We start from the raw sequence: 18,512 nt of genomic DNA, 5'->3' as shown, positions 1-18,512 counted from the left end.
CCCAGACATCCTTGTGGATGGTCTGAAGCACCAGTCACATGGCACAAGGTCTGGGTTCTAGGGGGTGGGGTAGAAACTGAGACACAAGTAGTGCTGGGTGCTGAACGATGACTGGTCCACGGGGCAGGGGGCGGGCAGGGTCTGGATAACTAAGACTTTCTTGGAGGAGTTTGGAGGACTAGACTGGGAGGAACTGACCTGTGGGTGCTAGGTCCCTACAGGGAGGGGCAGGAGGGAAAATTCTGGAAAGGAGAGGCTGAGGGCTGGGAGATCCCCTCGGTTGCAGCAAGCAAGGATGGGCTGTGAACCTGACATTCCTTGCTCTAGGGGCAGAGGCATCAGGGAGACCGGTGTGCGTGCTGAATGCATGTGCATGCACACGTGTGCACATGAGCTTGTGAGTAACGTGGCTGCAGGCAGGCCATGGACAGAGAGAGGACTGAACCAGTAAAATGGCCAAGGGACAGCTAAGGAATGTGAAAGAACTGCCCCGTGCCATCCCAGCACGTCTTGGCTGTATCAGGGACTGAAGAATGCTGGGCAACTGTTCTAATCCAGGCATGACTAATACATGGCATATTCACCACCACCTCCCAAGTCTACTGTCATGGCAGACATCACTAATGGATCATGACTCCCTTTCTCCTTTTGAGCCAGGGCAAGGCTTCATACTATTTCTCCACAGCTTTCTGCTTGGTCTTTTTGAGCTGCAACCATTTTATTTAGAAAGATCTAAACCATTTGTCTCTAAACAGACAGGAATTCTCATGAGTGAAGGGTCCCCGGGGAAGGACAAGGCCACAGTCTCCCAGTGTCCGCTTCATCACCTTGACATGGGGGTGGAGTGGGGGGCAGGGCTCTTCCCCAGGAGTCACGGGCTCTACCTCCCTCCAGACTGAACCTCCGTAAGTTCCCAATCTCCCAATAGGTCCAGGAGGCCCCCAGAGAGCCAGACAGGAGGGACCCAGCTACAAAGCCCTTGGGAAAAATCCCACGGGGGCTCATGCAGGGGCTAAAGCCTGATGGCTGATGGCTGACTCGGGCCCCTTTCCCCCTCTCCGGCCCCACCCAGGCTGGTTGCACCTGTGATGAAATAGCTGAGCTCGGCATTGAGGCCCACGTCATTGTCAGTGCAGTTCAGCCAGGCCACCCGGAACTCCCGTGGCACATCTTCGGACACAGAGACGTTGTACATCGCCGGGAAGAAGGTGGGCGTCTCGTCGTTCACGTCCAGCACTGTGGACAGAGTCAGCACCCAGGGCTAGGCCTGGCTTCTGCTCCAGATAACCCAGCTCCAAAGGCAGCGGGGGTCTACACCTCTCGGTCCCGGGCCGAGGCCCCTTGTGCCTGCTAGGGTCAGGGCCAAGCTGACCAGAGCTCCTCAGCCTCCCCTGGCGGTTTGTTGCCGCTGCTGCTGCCCAAGGCAGGAGAGAAAACCGCAGGGCCTCTCTCTAGTTTGTGCCTTACAACCACAACGGCTATGATGGTGGCGAGGCCGGCGACATCTCAGCTCTTGCCACGTGCCAGACCTGTGCTAAGTGCTTCCCGTATGGCACCCCATGAGCCCCCTCGAAACACCCGCGTGAGGCAGTCATTATTAGACACGCCAGATAGAGGAGGGGACAAGAGCTCAGAGCAGCGGAGTCACTTGTCTGAAGTCAGAGAGCAAGAGAGGGGCAGGGTGGGGGTCTTGGGGAGGCCTGCCCCTAGTTTGCAACGGGGTCCCAGGAAAACAGCTGGCTTTGAGGATGCCCCCTCCCAGAGAAGTCTAATTTCCCCGAAAGATTTGTTTTCTCAGCTGATGGGGCTTGGGACGAGCTGCCCTGTGAAACAATCCCATCCCCCTGCTTTGGCTCACTCTTTGTCACGGCACCGGGAGAAACGACGGGCCTGTTCGAGGACACGGCTTCTGCTGAGCCCTAGAGAAAAGTCCTCTGGGGCCATCCCTGAGAGAACTGAGCGCGCCCTCCCTGTCAATCGCTGGCACAGAAGTGGGTCCCCAAACTGGCACCGGGAACCCACCGGGCAAGCGTGGGACCAGCAGATGAGAGACTGCGTAGTCGAGTCTTGGGTTGGGACCAAGGCGGGTGTTTGTACGGGCCCAGCCCCCGCCTGCACCAATGCCCCGGAGGCAGGCAGGAGCCTGGCTGGGAGCCGGCCTATGCGAGAGAACAGGCCACATCTTGCCCGTCACGCTCTGTACTTAGTTTCCCGTGGTTACTTCGGGCCCTTTGGCCACAGCGTGTGTCGATGTCCCTGTTTTGCCCCAAGAATTAAAGATATGATCAGAATGGAGGAGAAATGCTAACTGGCCTTGGCCCTGCCCAGACAAGGGGTGCAGGGCTCTGCAAATTCCCCTCCCTGCTGCCGACCCCGAGGGCCCCAACCCTATGCAGCGCCTCTCTGCTCTTTGCTGGGTTCCAAGAGGCTGGGAGGGGTAGGGGACCCCGGCAGTGGGTCCAGACCCCTGGGGGTACAGTGGCCCCGGGGTGGGGAGAGAGAAGACCCCGCTGGAGCGTTTGACTTGGTGGCGATGGGGAAGACTCTGTGTTGAGTGGCACGGTCGAGGAGGGCACCCACTAGCAAGGGATCCTGTGCCCACACGGGCGGGGACAGCAGTGGTGTTCGCGGGCTCCCCACCCTGCCTGGCACTGCCCCAGGGCCCAACGTGCTCGACACACAGTAGGAGGCAGCCCCGCCCTCACCTCGGACGGTAAGCGTGCCGGTGGAGCTCTTGGTGGGTGTGCCTGCGTCACTGGCCACGACGCGCAGCTGGTACTCGGCAATGCGCTCGCGGTCCAGCTCAGCAGTGGTGACCACCACGCCGCTGCTGCTGTTGATGAGGAAGTCCATGCGGGGCATGCCCACCTGTATGCGGTAGGACACCAGCCCGTTCAGGCCCTCGTCCAGGTCGATGGCCACCACCTGCGGGGAAGCGGGGGCCGCGTGAGGGGTGGGGACACGAGGGCGTCCCTCCTGAGAAGTGCCCCCTCCTTCCCGCCGACCCGTGCAGACACACCTGCCTCCCCCAGAGCCTCGGGCCACGCCACTGCTCCCAGCGCGCCTTCCCAGATGCTAAGAGGGTAGCGTGGCTCAACTAAAGGCATCCAGGCACACTGAGCGGGGCCAGGGGTGGGGTGGGGAAGGCACTTTTTAGGACAAGAGTCCGGGTCACCGCAGCTTTCCTCTTCAAAACCCTGCTCTCCTCCTTGCAAGCCCCCCAGATGGGCCCTGGCTGGCTCGGGGCCTCCGGGTGCCATCGTGTCACGGCAGGCTTCCCGGCTGCCGGCTGGAAGCAACAGTTACGCCTCCAGCAGCCCTTCCACCATGGGTTCCTCGACTACCCAAAATCGCCGGCGCTCTCCCCCCTGCTTTGTTGGACGACATCAAGACGATAGAAGGGGGCAGTTTTTAAAACTCCCTTGATGATTTACCGTTTGGAAAAAGTCATGTGGGGCCATGCATAGGCAAGCCTCCTCCCCGATCCCTACACCGTTCCCACCTGCACCTCTAGCCCTGACGAGAGTTTTCCTGACTCAAGACCCTGATATACTCAGAGTTTTACAGAAGAGGATCGGGGACCTTTGAGGAAACGTGATAGTTAAAAATAAAAGCTTTGGATGACGAAGCCAAGACCCTCAAGATGGAGAGACGACATCAAGGTCAGCTGGTCTAATTCACATCCAACAAGCTGGACAAGAGGGTGTCCAGACTCAACTTGAATGCTCCCCAGGATGGGGGGGCTCACTACTTCTGACTTATCTGCATAGAGCTCTAATTCCTGGAGAAAGTTCTCCACCTAGCCAGCAGATATCACTTTCGGTCCAGGTTGTAGAGGAGGCTGGGGAACGCATAGCTCCAGTCAGAAACCTTTCTGTATCTGAGGATACAGTTCCCAAGCTAAACGCTCGAGCTCCTTCAACCATCCTTTCATGCCTGAGTCAGCTCCTCTGTGAACTCAGAAGCTGTGCTCTCTTTGCTGTGAGCCCCCGGAGGAGAACGGGCCTCGTTTGGCCCTCCTCCCGCCTTCTGTTTGGGGGCTCCTCCTCCTCAGGGTCTGGCTGTTCTCTCTGGATCGCAGCACCCCCTGCTGGGCGTTTGGGAGAATGTCCTGCTGGAGAGCTTGCTGCCGGGGATCCCCAAAGAAGGCTATTAATCCCCTTCCGCAGATGAAGAAACTGAGGCACAGCAGGCCTGCAAGGCATCACCAGAGTTACGCGCTGTGGCATATCCCGACAAACAATCCTGCGTTCTTCGAGTGGGGTCAGGCTAAGCCTCTGCCACTGGGCCCCGCTGGGTCTCAGGCATAAACCTCCACAGGACCCATCATGATGAGCCCGTCAGCTACCGTGGGTCTCCCGCAGCCCAAGTGCAGGTTGCTTTCCATGTGTGTCTGCCTGAAGCCCTGTAGCACAGCCAGGCAGGTGTATTATGATCCCCATTGCACAGGTGGGAAAACGGAGGCCCAGCGAGGTTGTTTGTTCCATGCCACACAGCCCACCAGCAGAAGAGCTGTGGTCTATTCTCATGTTGGCTGTACTCCAAAGCCTACGTTCTTCACCATGAGGGCCTTCCCCCGTTCCTAAAAGGGCGTCATTCTCCCTGAACGAGCATCTTCAGGGCTGCCTCCCAGAGGGTGATGGAGCAGGAGGCAGAGGGGCCGGGTTCAAGATCAGGCCGTACCTCTTCCTGGCCACAGGGACATAAGCAAGTCTCTTTCGGCCCCTGCAAAGTGGGGAGGGCACCCCCTGCTCTGTGTGGAGCTGCTCTGGGGCTTACGGGAGAACGTGGGAGAGTGGTCTGCCCACGGAGGCAGGGTCCCTGGGCTACACCCACCAACCTTCTTTGTGTTCTAGACCCAGCCACAAGCTCGGAGTATGACCTCCATACTCAGGCCCAGAATTCTGGCATCTCCCTTGGTACCTTCCCTCCACCTGTCCTTCGAGACCCAGCTCAAGCCCCTCCTCCTCCAGGAAGCCTTCCATCACATCTCCCAGAGCATTGGCTCTCCAAGCCCAGCACAGACCGTCCCGTCTGGTGGTCTCAGCTGGCATCCCCTGCCCCCCTCTCCCACTGCAAAGCTAGACACCCAGGGCACCCTGTGCCCGCTTGTTGATTGGGTGAGACGAGGTGAGGGAGGCAGACCAGGAGCTCAGGCGAGGAAAGAGAAACTCACCTGGTAGACAGAGACCCCCGCCGGGGTGCCTTCCAGCACCTCGGCCACGAAAGGCAGGTTCTGAAAAGTGGGGTCGTTGTCATTGAGGTCCAAGAGGTTCACAAACACTGTGGCACTGCTGGTGGCTCGCAGAGGGGGCCTGCCGCCTGGGAGGTGAGGGGGAGAGGGAAAGAGGGGTGCGAAAGAGAAAGGGACAGGGGAGAACGGGGAGTGGGGAGAGGAAGGCAGGCTCGGTGACTTTCCATCCCAGGGGTCCCTTCAGGGAGCAGCCTGGCCCTGCAGCCCCAGCCACCTCCACCCCTCCCCGCACCCCCCGAGGGTACTCCGGGGGCTCACGACTGGCAAGTGAGTGTTCCTCCATTATTAGTGATGACACAGCCCTCCTGTACCCAGGCCTCAGGACCCATGGAGGACGAGTCAGTGGGAGAGGTCCCCGGGGCCCTGAGCGTCAGAGGCCACAGCCAAGTGGCGTGGGGCTGCAAGGGACACATACAGTCAGTGACAGAGATGATAATCTTGCGCATCAGCTCCGCCTCGTGGGGGTCGGGGTTCTCCCGATCCAGCATGACGTGGGTGGTGCGGATCTTGCCCGTGCTGCTGTTGAGGGAGTAGAACTTGTTGGGCGGCTGGATCCTATACACGAGGGTGCCGTTCTCTCCCAGGTCCGGGTCCAAGGCCACCACCTGCTCAGGAAGAGACGGACCCTCCGTGGAGCCTAGCCCCGGTCTCCGGGCCCCAGGCTGCCTTTCCTGGGTGGTCTGAGCTGACACGCGGGTCCCTCCCTCCTGCGTCCCCCCCACCCCCCCTGCTCCTCCCTCCTGCTTCCCCCACCTCCTGCTCCCTCCCCACCCCCCCCTGCTCCTCCCTCCAGCTCTGGCAGGGCTTCTGATGGGGGGACGGCAGGCAGGAGGTTCACAAAATGGATCAGCAGCCGGTGTGCACTCGGTTTTGCCCTGAGGCCAGTCCCCTTCCCCACGTAAGCCCCAGCCTTCTGATTCGTAGAAGCAACAGCCTGGGCCAGTAGCCAGCGGGCAACACCGCCAGCACATCCTGGTGTCGTTCCTTCCCAGACACGTGGGGCGACACGTTCATGGGCTTTTGGGGGAGCAGGGGGTGCCCGGCAGGCCTTGGTCATGGAATTCTTTGGGGACTAGGAATTCTTTGGGAGGTTGAGAACTTCTCAGAAGCTTCTGAAACCCTGGATTTTGGGAACTGGATCCTCCTCATTGAACCTTCTCTTCCTTCTTTTGGACTTTTATTCATTCATTCATTCATTCATTCTTTCTTTCTTTCTTTCTTTCTTTAAAATTTACATCCAAATTAGCTAGCATCTAGTGCAACAATGATTTCAGGAGTAGATTCCTTAGTGCCCTTTACCCATTTAGCCCATCCCCCCTCCCACACCCCTTCCAGTGACCCTCAGTTTGTTCTCCATATTTATGAGTCTCTTCTGTTTTGTCGCCCTCCCTGTTTTTATATGATTTTTGTTTCCCTTCCCTTATGTTCATCTGTTTTGTCTCTTAAAGTCCTCAGATGAGTGAAGTCATAAGATTTTTGTCTTTCTCTAATTTCACTTAGCATAATACCTTCCAGTTCCATCCACGTAGTTGCAAATGGCAAGATTTCATTCTTTTTTATTGCTGAGTAATACTCCACTGTGTGTGTGTGTGTGTGTGTGTGTGTGTGTGTGTGTGTATACCACATCTTCTTTACCCACTAATCCATTGATGAACATTTGGGCTCTTTCCATACTTTGGCTATTATTGATAGTGCTGCTATAAACATGGGGGTGAATGTGTCCCTTTGAAACAGCACACTTGTATCCCGTGGATAGATGCCTAGTAGTGCAACTGCTGGGTCTTAAGGTAGTTCTATTTTTAGTTTTTTGAGGAACCTCCATACTTTTTTCTAGAGTGGCTGTACTAGCTTGCATTCCCATGGACTTTTATTATTTTTTTAAATGTTTGAGAGAGAGAGAGAGAGAGAATGGACACAAGTGTGCATGGGGAAGGGCAGAGAGTGAGGGAGAGAGACAATCCCAAGCAGGGTCCACACTATCAGCACAGAGCCCAACCTGGGCACAAACTGTGAGATCATGACCTGAGCCGAAATCAAGAGATGGACAGTTAGTCAGCAATTGGAAGAGAATCAGGCTTCTGTGACCCCAGGAATGACAGGGCAGGGGAAGGGAGTCCTGTTTAGAGGGTGGGTCCCAGCAGGTTGGGGCTGCTGTGCGGCTGGGGGAGGGGGAGGCTGGAGGAGAGAGGGGGCTGAGTCTCCCTGCCTGAAAAGGGGGAGGGCCTCGGGACAGAGGCCCCTTTACCTCTCCAGCCCCCCACGCTTGGCTCCCCACTTGTAAGCCTCACCCCAAGAAGGGATCGACCTGAGTGCCCTGGGTTAGGAGGGCACAACCCCCACAAGCCATTTCCTCCCTGCCCCCGTGCCTGCCAATCTCCTGCTTTTTGGGAAACTTCTCTAGCGTCTACCCACCCCCGCCAAGGGGAAAGCAGAACTCAGAGAGGCATGGGCAAGACTCAAGGTCACACAGCACCAGCCCTGGGGCTGACCCAGCTCCCACCCTGGACGCCTCCTAGGGTCCCAGGACAGCAGTGGTCCCCGGCCCTCAGCCCACCCCTGCCCTTGCTGCAGAGCTCACTGTGGTACCAGAGGTGGACAAGATCAATGGGGTGGGGGGATGGGGACCGCAGTCCCCAGGGCTGCATCAGGACGATGCCATTCCTAACTCCAAGACACTCGGCGATGACAGCCTAGCCTCGTCAGCTCCTTCACCTTACTTGATGTGGGGCCTTTTGTGCTTTGGCGGCAGAATCTGTCCCTCTTCTGGCTTAATCCCCAGCCGGAGGCGTCTCTGGGGCCACCAGACCAGAACAGACAGATGGGCTGCCCTGGCCACAGGCCCCCATCTTGCCCCTGGGCCCAGGAGTGGCCGGGGAGAGAGGCCAGTGCTGGCGCTGAACCCTGAGCCCTGCGGACCTTCCTTCTGTTTCAGAGAAGCACACTGGATCCCCTCCTGGCCTGGCTGCACCCGGGGGCAGGGATCGGGGGAGGGCCCCGGCCTCCCGGGCCTGAGGGGCCCTCGCTGTGCTATGGGGCACGTCACCTCAGTTTCCCCAGCCTCGATAAAGGGGACCCAATCACCCCTGTGTTGACAACAGGAGGCGAGGCAGGGCTCTCAGGCACTCCGGGTGTGGCTTCAGCCAGGCAAAAATCATCCCACTGACGGACAGTGGGGACCAGCAAGCCTCGCATTTCTACAGCGCTTCTTTCTAGAGGAGGAGGGGGAGGTTTTTATCACCGTTTTTCTGGATGGGGAAACTGAGGTACAGAGCAGTTCAAAGATCTGCTCCGGGCTAGCAGCTAGTTGCTGAATATGTAGAGATCAATTTTATCTGGGATGGGGATGGGGGGTTCTCGTCTTCTCTCTCTGACCGGAGAGCCAGAGGTGGGCCCAGACTTCTGGCCTCGAGGGCCACTCCCTGGTCTTCGGGCAGGGTTGGGGACACAGGGGAGGGCTGCTGGCTGTCACCCCTCCCGCAGGCTCCCTCCTGGTCACTGTGTAAAGTCTCACCACTTTCCCTCTTCATTTCCCATTTCACACTGTCATTTTTCTCCCGGCCTGACGGGGAATAATTCTCTCCCTCTCCCCTCTCTTATTTTGCTGGAGGGCTTTGAAAGGCTCTAAATCAATGCCCATCAGCCAGGTCCTTGAAGGAGCCTGCAGGAGCTAGGAGGGAGGCTGGGCCCAAATCTCACTCGCAAACCGAGAGGGGCCATGCGCGGGCTCGCCCTGACGCAGGTGCATGCCCTGGGAGCGCACAGGTGCGCAAGCCCAGACCACCCCCGGTACGCCAGGATACAGGCACACGCTTGTCCACACGCAGCTCTGGGAAGTCAGTGGCCTTTGGGAGAGTTCTGGGCCACACATCCTCATCTCCCTCTGACAAGGAAGACCCAACCTGACCTGGGAGGACTGGGGGGCCAGGTGAAGCGGGGAACAAAGTCGGACAAGACCCTCAACAACTAGCATTTGACCATTTGTGAATTCTTTTTAATTAAAAAATATTTTTTTAAATGTTTATTTTACTTTTGAGAGAGAGAGAGAGAGAGAGAGAGAGAGAGAGAGAGAGAGAGAGCGCAAACAGGGGAGGGGCAGAGAGAGAGGGAGACACAGAATCCGAAGCAGGCTCCAGGCTCTGAGCTGTCAGCACAGAGCCTGATGCGGGGCTTGAACCCACGAACTGTGAGATCATGACCTGAGCCGAAGTCGGACACTTAACCGACTGAGCCACCCAGGCGCCCTAGCTTTTGAATTCCTACAATGCACCTGGCACCGTGCGAGGCACTGGGGTTCAACAGCGAACGAGACAGGTATGAACCCAGAGGAGGAGGCATGGTGACGACAGCTATCATTTCTCTCTTACTCACCCCGTGGCTCATTAAATACAAACCACAACTCTATTCGTGGGGGCTCTCACTGTCCCATTTTCTAGATAAGACCATCGGAGCACAGAAAGGTAAGGTGATTTGCCTGCCTAAGGTCACACAGCTGATAAGGGATGTGGCTGGGATTAGACCGTAGACATTTTGGGAGCAAAGGCTGCTCTCTTAATCCCTATAGTGTCTCTGAATAAGCAAGTAACCTAATAAATAAATGAACACAGACGTGGGATCAGCTCTGGAAGAAACAATGTAGAAAGCTGCCTTAGGCAGGGTGATCAGGGAGGGCCTCTCTGAGGAAGTGGCATTTTAAGCTGTGGAGGAGACTGAGGCAGCCGTGGGAAAAGCAGGGGTGAGGGGTAGAGGGAGAGGAACGCTCTGTGGGGGGGAGGGGGGGAGCAGGGGGTGGAAAGCTCTGAGGGGAGGAAGAGTTTAGCGGATTGGGGACGGGCGGGAGGACGTGTGTCAGATGGGCAGCTCCTATGCAAACATGGCCTCCTCCCTGATGTCACTTCTGGGTCAGCTGTCCCCCTCCCCACCCCCAGCTCCCTTTCTCATATCTCAGCCACAGCCCCCACCTCACCCAGGGCCACTGTGTGGCCTTAGAAGGCCTCAGGGAGCCCCCCCAACAGCATTACAGTGTACCCACATGTAAATGCCTAGCCACCATAAGATTTAGCAGAATTTCATGACTATTCCTTTTGAAATTATTTTGCTATGACACCTTTGACTAATGTACGGGCTTCCTGATTCCTGGTTTCCTGGAAACGATCACACATACCTGGGAATTGCAGAGAATTCTGAAAATTCTCAAGAATTGCAGAAAAAAAATCTAACCGACAATTTGTCCTTAAGTGCAATGAAAGTTTTTCAGATGCTAAATCCCATGATTGCTGAAGTTGTCATTATATATTTGGCTAGACGTTTGACATAATAAGTTTTAATTTTGACTTTGCCCTTTTCTCTTTCAACTTCTGAGTCATGACACTGTAGGGGCGGGGGGCATCTCAAACACTAGCAGGGGGCACTGAAACACTGGAATCCCCACCCTGCGGGAGGAACGGCCATGCCAAGCCTGTCCTGAGGGGTGGGTTCACATGTCCGACTCCCCAGAGATAAAGGTGGGGCAGGTCCGTCTGCTAAGAACTCTGGCTTTTACACAGGGCGAGATGGGAACCAGTGGTGGGTTTAAGCAGAAAAGTGACACAAACCTCCCTGAAAACAGAGGGGAATGTCGTCACTTTCTGTGCTTCTAAGGTTGACGGGCACAGGGCCGGGGACATGGCAGGTGCTCACTGAAGGTCTGCCGAAGTTCCCGGGGAGTGAGAAGACCCTGGGCAGCAGGCTCCTGGCCCACTGTCCACACCTACTCACAGTCCAAAGGCTGCAAGGAAGGCTGGAGACCCGGAGAGCGCCACTGGGGACCGGATCTGGGAAATGCCCAAGGCCAAGTGCAGTCCCAGTCCCGCAAACCTTCTCTCTGTCTGGCAGGTGGACTCTTCAAACATGGCACCTCTGGCTAGTGTCCCATGCAGCCACTTTCTCCCAGGGACACCTGTCTCACTTGCCTCTCAATGCCCTCTGGGAAGATTTTCTCAGAAACGTAAAGCAAAGGTAAGAGTTGATCAGGCAGGTGTTCCGAGGTAGGCTCTCTTGGGGCCCCGGGCTGGAGTGGTCTTGGGCTAGAGCCCAAGTGCCCACGAGATGGCAGCAGAGAGTGCCCACAAGGTCTAGAGCACTTGAGACAGCCAGGAAAGGGCCCAAGGTAGTGGTTCCCAAACCCGGCCCTGGGCTCCAAGGAGTCCTCCCACTGGGGCTTTGAAAAACTAGATCCCAGATACCTGACGCAGACCCTACTGGAATGTCTGGGAGGGGGATCCACCCACCAGTTGAGAGCCATTCAGATCTTGAACACATGGAAAGGAGGACAGGAGACTCCCTTCGAGGCTGACATCCTTACCAGTCTAGACCAGTCCTACTGGCTATGGCTGATGAGGGGCGGGGGTGGGGAGGCTAAGCGTCAAAGGGGGTTGGGCAGCCTTCCTGGAGAGCTGGATATGAAACGTGCCCTCCTTCTCCCACCCCCCACACACTCTCCAGTTTCTCAGGACCTGGCCCACCAGCCAGGGCTCCCTGAGCCAGCAGGGATGTAGGGCTGGACCAGGTAGTTTCCAAATCAGACAGACCTGGGTTCAAGTCCTGATACAACCTCTTACTAGCTCTGGGACCCCGGACAAACCCCTCAAACTCCAAGTCTCGGTTGCCTCCACAGTGTGATGGGAGCAATGAGTCTACCTGCCCCGTCATGAGGATGAGAGAGAAATCATGAGAAGCCTCCGGGCAAAGCCTGGCATGTCGCAGACATTCAATATGTGGGGTTATCATGGACTATCAGGTTCGTGTTCGTCACAGCTGGCGGAGTGGCCATGGGGCTGGACACTGGGGATAAGCCACCTCAAATGAGGCCAAAGGGGGCACACGGGTGAGGGGAAGAGACAGCCTCACAAACGTGAACTCCAGAGCAGACCAAGTGGGGTGTGCAACCCTGACTTTCCTCATCTTCCCCAGGAGGCTGGCTCCCTTCCGGACTCCTGAGGCTTTGGCCATGTCTCCCCTGCTCCCCACTCTGAGTCATATCCCTGCACGCAGCACGCCCAGGGGCCTGGGAAGACCTGGAATATTCCGGGCCAGAAAATCCCTGGGCGAACTTCAAACGCCCCACTGGGAAAGCCCTGGGGCCCGCCTGTAGGGGGAGCTGACCAGGCTCCCGCTGCAGTGACAGAAGCAGTGAGGGCAAGGTGGGGGGCAGAATCTATGCTGTAGGACTTAAGGAGGACGCCTGTACCTCCCTGGGGAGGGTGGGGCACTCCTTGTGGCCCGGACTGAGTCCCGGGGTCTCTGCCAAGTGTGGTCACTAGCTGAACCAGCCCTAGTTGCCTTGTCACTGTCCCTGGGCTGCCATTGCTCCCTTTGACAAAGCCCAAAGCCCACTGTCTCTGAGGCCCAGGTGAGGGCTTTCTGCCAAACTCTGACTACCTTCCACCATGCAAGAGAGCTTCCGGAAATCTGCTCCGTGGGCTGGCTCAGAGGGAGACATGACATCCATCAGTCCCACGTGGACCGGCCCATGGGGCTCACGAGGGAATGGCAGACACCTCGGCTGTCCTACCGCCACTTACCGTGGTCACGTCAGAATCTGGAGGGGTCATCTCCACCAGGTTGATGTAGTAGGGGGCGTCCTTCCAGGTGGGGTGGTTGTCGTTGATGTCCAGGAGGGTGATGTTCACCTGCGAAGCCACGGCAGGGGGGGGGGGGCGGGAAGGCACCTGGCTGAGCTGTGCAAGGGCAGAGCCCACAAGGGGGACATACTCAGGTGCCTGCGGGGCATCTCTGCATTAATTCCACTGGTTCCACCCACTTTGGGGGCTTCGGGGCAGGCCTGGGCTTTCAAGGAGGGAGCCAGGTCCCTTCAGGAGACAGCTTAGGTGTTATCCCATCAGGAAGCAGAGGAATGAAGGAAGTGACCCCTGAAATACTTCCTGTAACCTGGGCCTTCTCTCACCCACCCCTGTCTTGGTGGAAGGTGACTGACAGGGTGGGGGGACCTGGTAGAATCCCCTGAGATTCCGTCAGTCTCGCTACCAGCCAAGCAATTTCCCTGCTCCCCGGCCACCCACGTAAATTATTTATAGGGCTCAGAATCCTATTAGCAGGGGCCTCCCATGACTGGATGGGGTACTGGGGATTTTTCTGCCAAGTCTCTGGCCAAGAAATACTGACACCAGCCCCTCTGGCTGGGCGAGGATGGGGGGCAGCTGCGGTGGGTAGGGTGAGGGCCGTGCGGAGAGGTCGGGGAGGGCTCCTGAGGGGCAGCCAGAGAAAGCAAGGGGAGGGTCATGGAAGGAAGGGAGGTGGCTAGAGTGAGTGGTCCGCGCGTCTTCCTGCTTCTCACTGCCCCCCATCTCTCGTGCAGCCCAGAGCCTGGTCAGGACCCTCGGATGTCCCTTCTCTAGCTTCCTATATCTGAGGCACCTCGGTGGGATGACCAGGCCTCGGATGGGGAATCTAGGCCTTTATGGGTCCCGCTTACTCATGGCAGGGAAATCTAGGCATCATCTCTCAGCACCAAGGTGAGGGGTGGTGAGGGTTGGGGGCCCTGCCTCCTGTTCTGGGCCACTCTTCCTGGCAGGAATACGTGCCCCGTGTAGGAGCCCCTAGGGAAGGGCCTATGGAGCGCACGCTTTCTGCTTCTTGCCCCGCTGGTCTTTGGGGGACGTTTGCTCCTCCCATGTGCCACCACGTCCCAGGTGGGAATGCCTTTATTTCCTGCGGCTGCAGCGGCCCCAGGGCTGACCCTGGCTGACAGTGAGTTGGTAACTGCCACCCTCACCCCGCTCCCACGTGCCTCACACTGCATCAGGACACAGGTGGACCCTAAAGATGGGCTGGGGCGCAGGGGTCACAGCAGGGGGCGGGCACTCACGGTGGCGATGCCGGTTTTCTGGTTGTGGCCCACGCCCCCGTCCACCGCTCGTACGATGAGGATGTATTCAGACTTGGTCTCACGGTCAAGCAGGGAGGTGGTGGTAATTTCGCCTGCAGGAGAGAGGGTTTGGGCGGGCCAGGGAGGGAGCAGGGAAGGAGGGAGAGAGGGGGTGAAGCCGTTTGCACAAGCTGCCAGCATGTGTTTGCACGTGTGTGCATGTGCTGGGGTGTGAGGTGACGCTCGTGAAGGGACAGGGGATAGCACCTATGCCTTGGCAACCAGAAGCCAGAGGTGGCAACACCTTTCTGATCGGAAAGTCATTTTTTAATGTGGGAAAATCTGGGCTGATAATGGCCTTAGGGGATGGAGAATACGACAGGTCACAAAAGACCTCTCTTAAGATTTTTGACATTATCTTAGCAGCCCTATCACTTGAGACTTGCTATCTAAATCCTATGTGCCTCAGTTTCCTTATCTGGTCAAAAGGGAAAAGTAATAGGGCTGTTGAGGGATTAATTCGGCTGACATCACAGAAGGCTGATGAACAGTGCCTGGCGCTGTTTATTACAGGACAGCACTGAAATGTATGTTTCACACATGTTCACCCTGGTGACTCATTACTGGACAAGTAACTTACAGTGTATTGAGAACAGTTATAAAAGAATTTCCTTAATTACCTTGTAACGTGATTATATTGCCTTGAGGTGTTCCCCCCCCCCCCCCAGTGTATAAATGAGTTATTTCATGAAATACAAGCAATTATAATTGACCATCGGGGCACCTGGGTGGCTCAGTCGGTTAAGCATGCGACTCTTGATTTCGGCTCAGGCCGTGAGCTCACAGTTCGTGAGTTCGAGCCCTGCATCAGGCTCTTTGCTCATGGTAGAGTCTGCTTTGGATCCTCTGTCTCCCTCTCTCCCTTGCCCCTCCCCTACTCGTGCTTGCCGTCTCTCAAAAATAAATGTTACACAAATTTTTCAAAAAATGGATCATTTATCAGCCCGTTTTTGGCTTTTCTTTGTATTCTGGTATAACTAAAACGTGGAGGTCACGCCGGGTCACGTGGCGTGCTGGTGTTTGACAACCGCCTCCCTAAAACAAGAACAAAAAGGCATTTGCTGATTTTCAAGTCGTAATGCTCCCACCAGGGCCACTGGAAGCTACTGACTGGATGGCACTGAACACAGAGTGGAGGAGATGCTTGAACTTGGCTCTCAGGAGCAGCTGTGAGGTGGGCCAGCCTCAGGGCGTCATGGTAGGCAGGCCATTTACCAGCGCACATGGGCTATGGAAAAGAGCGATGCCTTGAGGACAGTGAGGCCCACATCTGAATTCTGATTAACGGCCCTTTTCTACACGTTCAGCCTTGGAAAAGTGGGCCTCAGTTTTCTCACCTGTAAAATGGGTATTAGTACACCTTCGGATCAGAGCTGTTGTGAGGATTACGTAACTACAGGTCAAGCTCTCCACACTCAGAAAAGGCTTATTTCCTTTCAATAGACTGTGAGAATACCCCCAAGGCAGGGACTGTCTTTTTTTTTTTTTTAATCCCTCTTGCCTGCGCTGTGTGACCCCCGGCAAGTTACTCAACTTCTCTGTGCTTGGCTTATTCTACCATGAAATGATGCAGCTGGACCAGATGTCTCACATTTGCCTCCCTGCCACACTGGCAGAACGTCTGGCTTGTGCAGGGCTGAGAGGGGAGCTGAGCATGGGGACGGGACAGTGAAGGTGCTGAGGCCAAACACAAAAGACTGGCAAAGGTCTGCCCACCACACCGTGCTCCTTGCTGGGGTGGTGTCGATTAATTGGCAGGGCAAGGAAGAAATTAATCTCTGAAAAGTTTTAAACGTGAACTTGTCGGTGTGATAGATGGCTACCCCTGTCTGGGAAATTAGATCCAATTAAGGCCACCTTTGTGGAGCAGGCCTGGCTAATTTGACCAAGGAGCTCTGAGGAAAACACACCTTCATAGCTGAAGGAGCTGTGTTAAGGGAGCATGACTGCCTGAGAGGGGCTGGCAGGCCAGAAACCACTTCCCGAGGCCCCCTTCACCTAGGCGGGGCCATTGCCTGGTTCCGGCCAATAGGATGTGGGCAGAAGTGACATATGTCACCTCCGGGCCTGGCCCATAGGCATCTCCTTTGACAGCACTCCAGGCTCTCTTCCCTTTTGCAGTGACCTTGGAGCCACAACGGGGAAGGCACCCGGGTCCCAGAATCGCCATGCGGAAGGCTGTCCACCGGACGTGGTGCTGGACCGCCGTGTGAGTTAGAATCTCTGCTGTGTTGAGCCACTGAGATTTCAGGGTTGGTCCATTTGGCATCGGCAGTGCCCTTACAATACAGAATCAGGGACTCAGAAGCGGGGGGCCTTGCATGTCCACTAAATGGGCCGGGAACCCCAGGAGGACAGGTCATGTCTGATTCCATCCTGCGCCCCAGCACGGCACCTGGTGGAGAGCAGGTCCCCACTGAAGCCTGAATACATGAATGAATGTCCAAGGGCCTCATATCCCTTCCCAGCTTCTGATCTGGGGTCTATTGTTGCTTTTTCCCCCTCCCCCCCCCCCACCAGCTTCAAGGGAAAGAGATCTGGAGGGAGGCGTATGGGGAAAGGGGGAAGAGAGGTGAGGGCTCCGTGGGCTGACCAGGGAGCCGGGGATGGGGGCCTCTGGGTGAAAAGACCAAAGACGATGATGATGAAGACGTGATTCTGTCAGCACTTACTGTATGCCAGGGACCACTCTATGAGCGCTCCCTGCAATCACTCACGTGACCCACACTCCACCCCTAACGTGACCATCCTCGTCCTGCAGGGGGGAAACCAAGGCTTACACAGTGTTAAGAGGAGAAGCCAGAGTTCAGCAAATAGGTCAGCCACTGAGGGAGGGGGACATGGAGGCTTGAGGAAAGAGAGCCCCCAAAGGGTGGCATGTTGGCCAGCTGTTGGTAAAATGGAACACATTTTAAACCTAACAGGGCTCTTCACCATTGAAAGATACCCTGAAGTGGATACATTCACGTTCCAATTTCTTTTGGGGGGGGCGTGTAGGATCAGTAATCACACTCAGGTTAATATTTCAGGGATAAGACCAGGCGCTCAAAGCTGGCGTGCTCCACACGAGGGCTTCCTGTGAAAGGGAGAGAGAACTTGGCCCAGGAGCAGGACCAGGGCTGGGCGTGGGGAGCAGGCCTGAGGTGAAGGTGACAGGGACCACGGGGCACGGGGCGGGGGGGGGGTGCTCACCTGAGCGGGCGTTGATCCGAAACTGGGAGGAGCCCTCCAAGGAGTAGATAATGGACTCCTGACCGTACTCCCGGGAGCGGTCCAGGTCCGTGGCATTCAGGAACAGCACCGTGGCCCCTTCCGGGAGACAAAGTGGGGAACGCTCACCCCGGGTTTGCGGCCCCTGGCCTTGGGAGGGGGACCCGGGACCTCCTGGTGACCAGCCTTCAGGAGGCAGGGAGCCTGCTGCTGGGGCACCCAGGGATGAGGGGGGGAGGCTCGACCTCCAGAGCTCCCTGGGCTGCGTGGGGACAAGGCTCCACGAAGGGGGTCCCGGAGCCTGCGGTGGCGGTGGCTTGTGCCGGAAGCTCACGACCCACCACTGCTATCCACCTCTCTCTGGCCGCTCACCATGGGCGATACACTCAGACTGGCCAGCTTTGGCTTTGAGTCAAAAAGAAATGAAGCCCCATGTTACATGATGCCACATTTACCGTATTCAATTTCGGTCTTGTTCCATCTCGTTCACAAGGGGAATTTATAAGGGATTTTATTTTCCCTGTAATGTCTAGTGAAGGCCCTCACCTTCATTTCCATCTCCTGAAATCCGGGGTCGGGGGATCCGCCTTTCCCAGCTGTGCTCACCAGACCCCCATTGGTCGGGTTTGGGGCTCCAGCCCCCTCCTGTCCCCACTGCCACCCGACTGCCCCACCGAGGAGGTTCGGTGTCTGACGCCCAGGCTGGAACCCCAGGGGACCCTCTGGCAACTGTCTGAGCCTCGGCCTCTTCCTCTGTGAAATGGGTCTACCTGGAAAGAAAGCCAGCTTGCGGGGTCGTTGGTGAGGATGGGGGAGGGGAAGCAGGCCCATGCAGGGTGCAGGCCCGTGGCAGCTCTCTCTGAGCCACAGGCTGCCGTTACTATTGTGTGCGTGAATCAACAGTCCCTGGGGGTCCAAGGGGCCAGGCAGAGGGCTGTGAGATAGGCAGGTCATTCTGGCCCCTTCCGGGGATTGTGAAGCCTCTAATCTGACTCTCGGTCTCACCCTGAGCAGGGGGACAGGTACACGGGGCCCTGACACACCCTTTATCCAAGCACAAGCTGGAAGCGGACTAAGTGCCATATGACGAAGGCCTCTCCTAAGCAGAGGTCACGGGGACAGCGG

The 18,512-nt window shown here is 56.9% G+C and overlaps 1 protein-coding gene across 1 annotated transcript in view; it reads right to left on the bottom strand.

Moving 5' to 3' along the window:
- CDH23 (cadherin related 23) overlaps window positions 1-18,512 on the bottom strand; it is a 415,376-nt gene that overhangs the window by 98,669 nt on the left and 298,195 nt on the right. Inside the window, exons 20-26 of the mRNA XM_047825054.1 lie at window positions 17,370-17,486; window positions 14,118-14,230; window positions 12,814-12,921; window positions 5,670-5,859; window positions 5,177-5,322; window positions 2,706-2,925; window positions 1,084-1,236 (exon numbers count right to left, since the gene is read on the bottom strand). Of these exons, the coding sequence (XP_047681010.1) occupies window positions 1,084-1,236; window positions 2,706-2,925; window positions 5,177-5,322; window positions 5,670-5,859; window positions 12,814-12,921; window positions 14,118-14,230; window positions 17,370-17,486 (1,047 nt within the window). The remainder of the gene's footprint in view (window positions 1-1,083; window positions 1,237-2,705; window positions 2,926-5,176; window positions 5,323-5,669; window positions 5,860-12,813; window positions 12,922-14,117; window positions 14,231-17,369; window positions 17,487-18,512) is intronic.

Source organism: Prionailurus viverrinus, chromosome D2 (assembly GCF_022837055.1).
Source record: "Prionailurus viverrinus isolate Anna chromosome D2, UM_Priviv_1.0, whole genome shotgun sequence".
In the NCBI taxonomy this organism is placed as follows: domain Eukaryota; kingdom Metazoa; phylum Chordata; class Mammalia; order Carnivora; family Felidae; genus Prionailurus; species Prionailurus viverrinus.
Note: the sequence above shows the minus strand (reverse complement) of the source record. Positions and strands in the feature narration are given on the sequence as shown.